The sequence below is a fragment of the Mus caroli genome, chromosome 13 (assembly GCF_900094665.2).
Source record: "Mus caroli chromosome 13, CAROLI_EIJ_v1.1, whole genome shotgun sequence".
Lineage (NCBI taxonomy): Eukaryota > Metazoa > Chordata > Mammalia > Rodentia > Muridae > Mus > Mus caroli.
Window position 1 is genome coordinate 46,723,961 of NC_034582.1, and position 13,234 is coordinate 46,737,194.

At 44.8% G+C, this 13,234-nt stretch overlaps 1 protein-coding gene across 2 annotated transcripts in view; it reads right to left on the bottom strand.

Annotated features, from left to right (window-relative positions):
• The window catches only part of Shc3 (SHC adaptor protein 3), a 143,147-nt gene that overhangs the window by 77,936 nt on the left and 51,977 nt on the right, over positions 1-13,234 (bottom strand). For both annotated transcript variants that reach the window (XM_029468657.1, XM_021180505.2), the window contains one exon: positions 8,585-8,655. In XM_029468657.1, the coding sequence (XP_029324517.1) occupies positions 8,585-8,655 (71 nt within the window). The remainder of the gene's footprint in view (positions 1-8,584; positions 8,656-13,234) is intronic.

The following is a 13,234-nucleotide window of genomic DNA, read 5'->3' on the forward strand; positions in this document are numbered from 1 at the left end:
ATCTTGGATTCTATTGGTGATTGAAGGGAGTATGCATATTAAAACTAATGCACCTGAGATCTAATTAAGGTAACACCCATGGGCCCTTACTATCAATCATGGCTATCCCAGTCATTGCCACACAGTAATATCTTACCTAACTTTCACAGTTGTGAAGAATCTGGTATCATCATCATGGTCAAGGGATTGAACACAACATCAGAACAGGGTAAGAATCCTTTTCTACAGGACAGAGTCCAGGCCCCTATGCCCCAGGGATGCTTTCGTGTCTTAACATTGAGGCTTAGGGCTGGGTAGGTACACTATACTATGGTTTCTGGCGCTGACCCACATCCACACTGGGTACCAATTGAAAGTTCTGCACAGAATGTATTTGTACAATCACAAATATCCAGTGAGTGTGGTTCAATGAGTGAACGTGCCTCATCCAACCATGTCCAAACAATTGCCACCATGCTCCTTCTTCTGTGAGACTGAAGGAGAAACTTGCCAGTGTTTGCTGCTCCCTCTTCAGAGAAGTGTCCCTGGACTCAATCCCATGGGGGTGGGGGTGTCTCTTCCACATCCAAATTAACAGCCCCTCACCTTCATGAGTGCATGGATAGCCCATTGACCTGAACTCTGGGCCATGAGGGGCCTCCGCTACACATTCTGCACTTGGCACACACTTAAACACAAATACTGTTCGGTGAGAGACCAGAGCACACAAATATTCCAGCAGCTGAAGTCCAGTGTCCCAATGCCACCTGAGTTTCATTCCAAAGGCAGAGCACACACATGCACCGGTGACTTTTGAAAAGCCACCCCCAAACATGGAAACACTAAGTCCTCCCTGCCTCCCCTTGCTGTCGTTGGGGGGTGGGGTGAGGCAGTCAGGCTGGAAGCATGTTTTAGGGCAAGCACATTTAGAATGAGCAGGTAGGGCTCCAATCCAGAGACAGCTATTCTGAGCTGCCTGAGTGTACGGGGGCAGAGAGGGCCAATTCACACCGGTGTTCTCTCTCCTCATTCCGAGACTTGCCCAGCTTCAGAGGAGCTAGCTATAAAAATAGACTCGCTCCTTTCTCTGGCGCAGCTAGCTGAAATCAACATGGGGGCTGTTTGTTTTGTGGCGAGAAGGGAAATTTGGGATACAAGAATTGACTAGCCCACTTGAAATGGTGATGTGGCTCCTTCTCTCAGTCCTAAGGGGGCAGGTGGACATGGGTCACCTTCATCAGCTACCCCACGGTAGGTGGCCAGGTACGGAGCATAACATGTTTTGTGCGGTAGGTTTATGAAGGCAAGACTCCCCAGTATTGCCTCTCCTAGTGTTTCTCAAATGAGAAAAGTCACCCTAATCCAGTTAAGGTCACTATGCCTTCAGAGACATGAAGCCCCTGGGATAATTCTTGCACATTTAATATTGGTGCCATTCACCTCCAGGAGAAAATAATTACCAGGGGGCCTGGATAAAAGATGTTGGGCACCCACCAGAGGTGTCATGGGGCTACATAATCCCCAAGGCTCCCACTAACCCAGGCCTCACCTGTCCTCTCTTCCTTCATCTTCCACACACAAACCTACTCCTGATGAGGATGGGGCTAGAGAAAGCAAACCCATTGTAAACAGCACAAGCCACTTGTTAGTAAATGTGCCCTCTCTTAAAACCTGCTGTGCTGTTGGAGTGGAGTGTGGGGATCAGGACGCTGAGACTCCCAGGTCTGAAGGCAGTGGAGTAAAAGTTTTACCTGGAGGTAGAGAATGTGAGAAGCCAGAGCCTGGGCTTTCCAGGTGAAATCTTGGAAGATGGAGTCCAGGCACCATGCTGGGGTCTGGTCCAACAGGTCCTCCTTCAGCTGGAGAGGAATTATCCCCCATGAAGCCAGATGTGAGGAGACCACGCCCACACAGGGACATGTGTGAAGAGGCCATGCCCACACAGGGGCAGATTTGAGGAGACCACGCCCACACGGGGGCAGGTGTGAGGAGACCACACCTAAGGCCATGTTGAGGCCATGCTAATAAAGGGGCAGGCAGATGAGGCTACACCCCAGCACACACACAGAACTTCCATTCTGAAGAACACCATTCAGACCTCTGCTTCCGTTTCATAGGGCCAGGCCTTGTCAGCTCTTTGCTTAAGTTCAAAGCTGTCACTAGCAATGGTGTATCTCTCTTCTGACCAACACCCTGTGTTCACACCCCTACCTTCTAAGTCAAGCCCCTTGCATGAAAAAACTCCATGTCCCAGCTTGTCACCAGATCCCTCGCTCATGACAGACCGTGTCTGTGGGTGCCTCTACTGCATGTGTTTGGTACTCCGCCCAGACACATCACTTTAAACACCCACAGACATTAGCACCCAGAGGGACTTGTCTGAGACCCCAGCCCTGAGCAAGGACAGAGAGAAAGGGAAGAAAGATGCTTTCCTCTCACAGTTACTACCAGAACAGAACCTTCCTGCTCAGAAACAGAGAGGGCAGAGCAGCCACAAAGCCCATGTGGGATGTGCTGATGGCTACATGCAAGGCTCCAGAACTCACAGAGGTCTGTGAGCCTATTTAAATGAGGGATGCAGAGAACCTAAAACACATCAAGTTGTTTCCCTCTCTGGAGTTTAGAAACACAAGCTGTCGTGTTGGACTCTGAACAGCATCTTATCAATAACCTGCAACTCATTCAAGACTCCAGCAAGCTGGGAATAGGACCCTTTGTGACCAGAAGCCCCTGTGTGACTTCTCTGATTGCGCTTAAGGAGAGAGCTTGTATCATGGCTAATGGCCATACACTAAGTAGGAACAGCTTTAGGGGGCACGGTTTGTTTGTGCTTACAGTTGAGCTGACGAAGGGGTACAGTCGACTGTGGTGAAGATGGCACGGCAGCTGGAGTGTGCAACAGCTGGTCATGTCACATCCACAGCTGAGAAGCAGAGAGAGGGCTGGAGGGATGGCTCAGTGGTTAAGAGCACTAACTGCTCTTCCAGAGGTCCTGATTTCGATTCCCAGCCAACACACGGTGGCTCACAGCCACCTGTAATGAATGCCCTCTTCTGGTGTGTCTGAAGACAGCCACAGTGTACTTATATACATAAAATAAACAAATCTTAAAAAAAAATAAAAATATACACATATATCGAGAATCAGAGAGAGATGAATGCCAATCGAGCCCATTTCGCTTCTATTCAGTCTAGGAATAGCGCTGCCCTCATTCAAGGTAAGTCGTCCCTTGCTCGGTTAAATCTATCGGAAAACATTCTCATTGACTCCTCCAGAGATGTGTTTCCATGGTGATCCAAATCCCATTGATTTGACAATGAAAAAGAACCCTCTCCCTGGGGATGCGCAAGAGGGATGAGGAGAGAGCATGTCCTCCCTTCTGCTCCTCCATCTGCTGTCCAGGGATCCGACTTAGGGCCTGACCAGACACCCTTAGCATCTTGTACAACTAGGGTGTGACTGCTGGTTGATAACTGAGGTTGCCGATCAATATTAAGCACCAGAGAAGGGCCTTTGTAATTTTCTAGGTATGAGCCACCTTTCTGAGGACTCTGGATTTTAATTGTACTGTGTAGATATTCACAACTTTCCACTGTCCAAAAATTTGGCCTTGGGGGACTTCCAGTAACAGAGTGTAACACAACAGTGAACAAAGACATTTCTTGTCCACTGATGTACTCACAGCCATGCCATGAGCTCACACCAACTCCAAAGCTCCTGCCCAGGATTTCTCACCAGCTAAGGGCCAGCCCCCTGGCTCAGGAAATACTGTTAAGCAAATCCAGTAGTGCAAAAGATGGGATGGCAACTCTGAAATCAGTCTTGTGTCACAGTGGCCAGTGTAGAAACCCAACAGCCTTGTCCACATAGAGGCCTCCAGTAGGGAACCAGGCCACATTAGTCCTGGTCCCTGTCCCGGATCTGTGGGCCTTGTGGGGACCACAGAGCAGGCAGAGATCAAATCACAGTTGTGAGATTAGAGCGGAAGTGAGGCCATCAACTTGCTGAGCTAGCTTGGAGTCTTAGAACAATAAAATGTCACTGTCCCCGCTCAGTGTGGGGTTTCTGTGTTACCTCTGACATTACAAAATGCACTCCCCATGCACAAATGTGGGAGGTACACATGTCCTATTCCAAAACTGTGTTGGACAAGGGCACCTTTAGGGGAGGACTTGTGCTTGCTGAGCCTGCTGAGAAGGAGCCCTGTGAGAAGCAGTTTGCAGAATTGCCCACTAGCTTCTACAAGCACTGAGGGCCTCAGCTCCTCTGTACAGTCCATCAGCACAAGGATCCTGGGGGAAGCAATTACCCACTGCAGCCTTGATGTCTCTCTTACTAGGAATGCTCACTTACAGTGCCATGTCCACTGTGATAAATAAAACCTTGGCATTAAGACCGAATAAACTCCATCCGAAGCCTCTGTGACCAGACTTTGACCTGTAGAATCTATAAATATTGTCCTGGTCCCCTTCTTGCTATATGTTCAAATCCAGACCAGGTTGAATATTTCAGGTACAAATTGGCTTGACAGAGCTCGGCCAGGCCATCTTCTCAGCTGAAGGACGCAGAGAGAGAATTGGGAAGACAGGGAGAGGGAGAAGGATGAGATACAGAAGCTGAGAAGATAAAGCCAACCAGTCTTGTGAGTTTCTGGGTAAGTGGCCTCTGGCCACTTTCCCGATTGGGCCTGGGGTAGCAGGGGAAGAATTAGGACAATCCTAATTCTGGAGTGTGTGTGTGTGTGTGTGGTGTGTGTGTGTGTGTGTGTGTGTGTGTGTGTGTGTGTGTTTTCTATTTGCAGATCAGAGATAGTTCTGGGGCAGGCACACATGTGCAATTGTCTAGGAGCACAAAGCTGTGTAGACAAAACTACACGCTACATAGAAGCAATTAAATTTAAAAACTTAGGTTTTTAAAGTTATGTATTAGTTGGAAAACAGTTAAAAGTTATGTTTTAGTTGGAAATTCATGACTTCTATCGCTGATAAATACATAAATGAATGAATGAGTAAATAAATAAATTCAGTTGCCAGAAACAGAATAAAACTAAACCTACCTTGAAAAGGGTCTGTGACACCACTGTCAGTACCTCCAAATAATGTATGAGTAGAAATTTTAAGTTATATTTTAAAGTGCAATAAACAGATACATAGAGGTTATTTGCTCACAAAATGGACTCAATTAAATATCATGGCTGAAATATTTTTAGAAATAAGTTCACCTAGTGTCTCTATAATCTGAGCATGCTAAGTTTCCTACAACCTTTCAAGAATGTCTTTGCTACATAAATTATGGAGGAAGAATTTAATTAAATAGGCAAGCACAGTTAACATAGTTGCCAGTAAGGCCTTAAAAGCTCCACACTGGAAGGAAAGCAGATGGGAAGGGCTTAAGGGAAAAAAGAGAGAAAGAAAGTGACATAATCCTATTTCTATTAAAAACATATTTTTAAAGCTCCACCCTGTGGTAAATCTAAAGGGCATGGCAGAGCAGTCCTCTGGAAACAAACAGCTCCTTTTTTATTGCTGTTGTATCAACTTATTATTTTTGTGTGAGTATGCTCCAGGAACTAACTTCTATAAGAAACACGTCACATAGTAGAGCTAACACAGGGATAGAGGGCATCACAGAGATTAAACAACATAGCTTTCAAAAGCCCAAGGCAACGCTGCTGCAACCAGAATGTAACACTGCCTTTTCTGAGCCTGTGATTGACATTCCCCTCGCCCTAGCATGCTGAACCGATTTTACACAGTAGAATGGGACTGGGAAAAGCATCCAAGCTCCATATCCACCAGCACTAGTCACCTGCTTTCCTCTACAGTGTGAGTGCTTCTGTTTACTCGGATTCCACCCATGGGTGCCTAAGAAGAAATCTTCACCTTAGAGGAAACTGTAATTATCTACTTGTGGCTCCCAACCTGCTACTACCACCCCAGAGGAGCAGGGTGGTAGTCCCTTAAATGACCCTCAGTCATTTGTGCGCCATCTGGCTTCTGGACGCTGGGCACCCAGACAGGGCAAACAGCTCACTTCCTCAGCAGCACAACTCACAGAAGAATTTAATAACTGCATCCGTGGAACGAAAGGGCCTTCAAAATGCAAAGAGGAAAGCCAGTAGAAATGACTGCACTAGACTTTAAAGACAGCCATCACACGGATGAGCGTGAACATCGTACCCAGTCCCCACATCCCTGCACAGTGGGATCACTCTGCACGTGTGACAGTGCATGCTTTTCCAATGAGAGAAAGTCAAAATGGCCATTGTGGTGGTTTGAATAGGAATGGCCCCCACAGGATCATATACTTGACTTCTTGGTCATTAGGGAGTAGCAATACTTGAGAGGGATTAGAAGATAGACATATTGTTGTAATAGGTGTGGCCTTGTTGGAGAAGGTATGTTCCTTGAGGTGGGCATTGGGATTTTAAAAGCCCAAGTCAAACCCAGTCTCTCTTTTTCTGCCAAACCCAGTCTCTCTCTTTCTGCCAAGCCCAGTCTCTCTCTTTCTGCCAAACCCAGTTTCTTTCTGCCAAACCCAGTCTCTCTCTCTCTGCTGCCTGTGAATCTGGATGTAGAACTCTCAGCTCCTTCCCTAGCGCCATGCCTGCCCATCTGCTGACATGCCATGATAAGAATGGACTAAATCTCTGAAAATGTAAGCAAGCCCCAATGAATGCTTTCTTTTATAAGAGATGGTGGTCCTGGTGTCTCTTCATGGCAACAGAAACACTCGAAGAAAGCCATCTTATCTTCTGTCTCTAAGACACAGGAAGGAGAAACCAGCCTCAATGGTGCCTCCTTCCCATGATTACATCCCCACCCCACCCCACCCCACCCCCCACCCCAGATCATCAAATCACCACAAATACTGTTCTTACTCCTCCTGGTTTAACCATCAACACCATCGGCCCTAGCCCATATTCCAACATCTCTGAAAAGTCCCCAACCCCATGATCAACCCCCTCTTAAACCCTAGCAAGAACCCTAGGCTGTGAGAGAAGCTTACTCCGCCTCTCTCACCCTCCCCTGAAAAGCTCCTCACTGGTCTGTTGTCCCTGTGGTCCTGAGCACAGTGCATGAGTAAGTGACCAGAGAAACAGATTTTTCTTTTAGGAACTCTCACTTCAGAACACAATTCTTGTCTTTTCACAAACTGGGTGGAGATGGAGTCCTTTGGTTTAGTTCACTGACTTTGACATCTTCCCACCAAATGTCTTGAGTTGCTTTAGAGAGAAGAAGACATGAGTGCTTGACCATGGACTTCTCTAGTGAAGAGGAACAGGTATTACGTACAACAGTACTTAGGGCTGAGGTCCAGACATAACAGGTGATGACTATACATAATGATGTAAACCTTCAGACATGGTTTCCTGACTCAGAGAAGCGCAATATGGTGATGTGGGTGAAGAAATAATGAAGGGTCACTTTCTGAGGAAGTTGTCTGAGCAATTTCACAACTGCCAATACAATAGCGACCCCCCAGGCCACAAGGATGCTGCTCCGTCACAGCCTCTGCTGTCTTCTTCTGAAACATGATGAGCAATCAGTATTTTTTTTTAAAAGCTTGGCTCTATTGGAAACTATATTTAGCTATAATGTTTCATTGAAAAGTGTTTCAGTACTGGCTCATAAGAAATTTAGAATGTACGAAACACATATAAAATACTTTAAATAATGGTCACTTGTAGGAAAAATATATGTAACCAGAGATCGCTGTGTTAAGTGAAATAAACCAGACTAACAGTGTGGTGTGTGTGTGTGTGTGTGTGTGTGTGTGTTAAAAAGCAGAAAGAGGGGCTATGCCAGGGAAGGAGGCAAGGGGAACAAGAAAGGGCAATGGGGAAGGAAACAAACATCATATGTTTTTCGCTCATTTGTAGACTAAAGATTTAAATACACATAATATTAAAGTAGAAAGAGTATTTGGGGGAGAAGGGGACAAGTTGGAAGGGAAAGAGGGACAAAAGAGAGTGACAGGAGGAACATGTGAACACAGTACATCAGCATGTGTGTGTGTGAAAGTATAATGAAATCCAGTATTTCATATTAAAAATATTAATAAAAAGTGTCATAATGAATGAAACCCAATATTTTGTATACAACCTAAAATATAATTTGGAAATAAACTATTTTAAAATATAATATCCTTCCAAAATAATCTTCTCCATGAATATTTCCACCTCTAACCTTGTGAAATTTGTTCTCTCAATGCACTTTGGAAATTCACTCTGGAAATCATGGTCTTCATTTTTCAGAAAGAGTATAGTTTGGTGATTTTAGTATTGATCTTGCATTAGTGGCTCCTACGTTAGGGAAACAAACATGAACACACAGTTGTCCCCTTAATTATGATTGTTTGTCGCTCAATTATAAAACGATCCCAGAAGGGTCAGGTGCCCATCATGGTGATCCCAACAAGAGACATGTCTCTTCACTCATGGACAGATACACCAATATTTTAACACACTGTGAGTCCTGACTCCATCACCAGCCTCCGGTATTGGAAGGGGTGGGCTTTCTTCTAGAAATTCCTAGGTTTTGAACTTTTGAGTTCTTTCCTTTCAGAAATAAAGTCACAGGCATCCACTTTGAAGAATGCTTACCTGGTAACCTGAGTTCTTGTACTGAAGTCAAGAGACCTCATTGAGCGCAGAACTTCGATGCAGCCCAAGTACTGTAAGGGGAAGAAATAGATCATGAGCTCTGGGAACTGAGAGCACAGAAATGTCCTAATGATGTAGGGGGTTGGGGAAGCAATATACATTTCTTATGTCACACTGTGCCTTTAAATTCAATGCGAATACGGATAGTAAAAAGACTTCGTGTTTAAAGGTGTCTGCTGCCTAGCCTCTTGCCCTGAGTTTAATCCCTGAGACACACATATTAGGGATAGTAGGAGAGATACAACTCCTACAAGCTGTCTTCTGACTTTCATGTGTACACTGCTATTCTCTGTCTTCCTCCCTCCCCTACCCCCACCTCTCACACACACACACAGAATAAATAATTTTTAATGTAATTCTGGGTGTGATTATGTCTGCATGAAAACTCTAAACCCTAAACCTAAACCTGCCTCTATAGGAAACATCCCAAGTGTTAATTTTGGGATTAACCGAACCTTGACTTCTATCAAACCTGTTAGCACCGCTGTTGTCTTTACACGTATAGTTCTCAAAGCTTTTATTAAAGTATACCTCATACACTGCAAGATGTGGAAATCTTAAATGTTTGTGTTAATATTATTAAAACACGTTTTCAATGGGATTGCCTGCTCCCCACCCCCAGCCTGAGCATCATGTTTCTGGGTCTGAACAAAACTTCTTAAGGTCCTTGAATTTTTTTTTTAAAGACAAAATTTGACCACTATACAGCCAACACTTTCACTAACACCAATCTTCTGCCTTAGTTAGGTTTCTGCCGCTGTGATAAACACCATGACCAAAAGCAGCTTTGGGGAGGAAAGGGTTACTTCAGCTGACAGTTCCAGATCCCTGAGGTAAGTCATGGCAGGAACTCAAACAGGGCAGGAACCTGGAGTCAAGGATTTATGCAGAGGCCACAGAGGGGTGCTGCTTACTGGCTTCTTCCCATGGCTTGCTCAGCCTGCTTTCTTATAGACCCCAGGACCACCAGCCCAGGGATGACTCTAACCACAATGGGCTGGGCCCTCTCTCATCAATCACTAATAAAGAAAATGCCCCCACAGACTTACCTCCAAGCCCACCTTCTAAAGGCATTTTCTCAGTTCAAAGTCCCTTTTCCCAAATGTCCCCAGCTTGTGTAATGTTGACGTGAGACTAATCAGGACACCTTCATTATTTGGTAAATCTATTTATGGGCTTGTGAGTAAGCCATAGAGCACTTCAGTGTAGCAGAAAACCTTCTTTACAGTTTACCACAAGTTTCCGGAAGTTCAAATACACACGTTGCACCGCGTGACTTTGGTCAATCTCACCGGTGAGCTCGCACAAGTGAAAGGACATTGTGACTCTAGTCATGATAAGGGAGTCAGGCTTGGTCCTGTAAGCCCTGGGAAAGCCAGAAGACACAGACGCCTTTAAATTTAGACTGAATGAGTCTCATAGTGTGGCGCAGAAAGGGGTTTGTTTGCGTTATGCAGAAAACCCAAACTTAGGTCTGGCTTTGTCATCTATTGTTATGTAACTTTATGTAACACTTGACCCACTTCTCACAACTGAGTCTCTGCAGCTGCAGATGTGGCTGATCCTCCCTCCACAGTGTCAAGGTTACAGAAATCCCTCAGCACCTGTGTCAATGTTATTGACCCACCACTGCCAGGGTCAAGGTTACAGAATGTCACCAGCTGAGCCATCTGAGTCACGTGAGTTCTAAGGCAGAAGCCAGGATTCTGTTGTTAGCCCACCACTGCAGATGTATCATCAGGTCTCTATTGGAACCCTAATTCTCAGGGCTGGGGAGACAGCTCAGTCATTAAAATGATTGATTGATGAGGACCTGAGTTCATGGACCCCAGACCCTTGTAAAATAAGCCAAACATGGTTGCTATGTGTTTGTGCATATGTTTAATCCCACTTCTGGGAAGGCAGAGACTGGAGGATCCCTGGAGCTTGCTGGGCAGCCAACATAGTCTTGTTTGTTTGCTTCAGGTTCAATGACCCTCTCTAAAAGTGCACTGGTGGGGGCTGGAGAGATGGCTCTGCAGTTAAGAACACCGGCTGCTCTTCCAGAGGTTCTGAGTTCAATTCCCAGCAATCGTATGGTAGCCCACAACCATCTTTAATGGAATCTCATTCCCTCTTCTGGTATGCATGAAAACAGAGCACTCATATACATAAAATAAATAAATAAATCTCTTTGGGGTAGAGAGTGACTAAGGAAGACACTCAAAATCAACAACTGGCCTACACAAGAACACACACACATACACACACCTACAGATACATGCAAACACACAGGAATAAGTATACACATATGCATATACACACACATCTGCGCACACATAACTCTCACCCATAACTCTCACCCACGAGTAAAGCATTCTGAGCATGCAGATTGGTACCACACTTGACTTTCCTAAAACCTATTGGCATTGATTCATTTTATACAGAAGTATGTTTTTCAAACTACCGCAGAATTACATAACCACAGAACCCAATGTTGTTCCTGTGACTAACAGGCCAAATGTCACATACTTATGTGATAACCACCATTATCAAAGAAAACCACAGATACCACAACCACATTGCAGAGATATGAGAAACCCATGACCAATGTCAAAAAGTTAGATGCACACAGTCCACTACAAGGGCTATGGTGGGTGCCAAGCTCACTGGTGTTCCGGGATGAAGGAAACACTACCACCACCATTGTGGCAACATGGATACAGGTCCAACATAGCAGAACTGTCCCAGAAAGCAATGCGACAGAGATCTGAGAACGCTGTCAGCACTGTTAGGATCAAAATCGAAGCTAGTCCAGGGACTGAGGCAGGAGAATCACAAGCTCAAGGCCTGTCAGGGAACACAGTGAGTGTAAGACTAAGGGGGGCTGGGGATGTGGCTTGGGGATAGAATACTTGCTTAGTGTGTGTGAGGCCCTAGGTTCAACCTCCAATGCTGTAAAAAGGAATGAAAGAATTCATGAATGAATGAATGAATGAATGAAAATCTTTGATACTAGAAACACACTGGTGTTGGTATTTTCTCAAAGGAAATATGAAGAAACATTCATTCGTGAATATATGGAACTAATAGCTTCATCTCAGGAGGAAGAGACTAAGGGAGAAGCCTCCCAAAGCTTGTGGACAATATCATGGGGAGTGTCAAGAGGTGAACTCATTCCCACTAAGGTCTGGGACTTGGTAAAGGTGTGCATTTTTTTCCACTGCTGTTCAGCAGAGATGGAAGTCCTAGCCAGACAATCGGTAAGTCAAAGAAATATACCACATTGGAATGGAAAAGGAAGGAAAATTAAACTGTCACTGTCTGCATATGTGAGACACACACACACACACCTAGTAGAATAATAAATACAGAGTAATTAATAGTGATAACAAATTCAGCCAAGCGGCAGGATACAAAATCAATGCAATCAAATCAATATCTTGTCTCCACATCCATAACAAGTTACCTGAAAAGAGCTCAAGAGAGCAAAGACATTTATAACACTTCCCCAAAATAACATCCCCAAAGATAGGTTAATTAAAGGGATGAAAGTTCTCTGCATTGGAAATAATAAAATGTTGATGGAAGGGAGGGAATGGAAGAAGGCACATACAGGCTGAAAGATATCCCTAGTTTGTAGATGGGAAAGAGAAATCCTACTAAATGTCCATATTACCCACAGAAATGTTCAGATTCAATGCCATCCATATGAACAATATCTTCCTACAGAAGAACAACCTAAAATTTATATAGAACAACAACCAAAAAAGCCAGAGAACAAAGTCATCATTGGTGAAAACAGCTGTAAGCATCACCATATCTGACTAGTTCAAAACAGACTGCAAAGCTACAGTTGTACTGACTAACTTTATGTCAACTTGACACAAGCTGGAGTCATCAGTTAGGAGAGAACCTCAATTAAAAAAAAAAAAACCTTCATAATATCTGGCTGCAGGCAAGTCTGTAGAGCATTTTCTTAACTAGTAATTGGTGTGAGAAAGCCCAGCTCATTGTGGGTGGTACCGTCCCTGGGCTTGTGGTCCTGGATTCTATAAGAAAGCAGACTGAGCAAGCCATAGGGAGCAAGGCAGTAAGCAGCACCCCTCCACGGCCTCTGCATCAGCGCCTGCCTCAGCACCTGCCTCCAGGTTCCTGCCCTGTGTGAGTTCCTGCCACCTCTGCTTTTGATAATGAACTGTTATGTGAACTGTGAGTGAACTAAACTCTTTCCTTCCCAAGTTGCTCTGGTCATGGTGTCTTGTCATAGCAACTGTAACCCTAAGACAATGGTCATCAAAACATTATAGACAGAGGAACAAGGCTAGAGAAGGTGGAATAAAACTCACACACCTATCTTCAACAAAGATGCAAAGTGCACAAAAGAGAAGAAGGGTCCTCAATAAATGATTGGGGGGGGGGGCGGGCAGAATGAAACTAGAACCGAATCTTCTACCACAAATAAGAATCAACTCAAGACCATTAAACTTGAAACTGAGACTAGTATTAGAAAACTCGGGGACCCCCGCCGCAGGATTTTGGGACTGCTGGTGAGTGGAACACAGCTTCTGCTCCAATCCAATTGCGCGGGACCTGAGACTGCATTAGTTA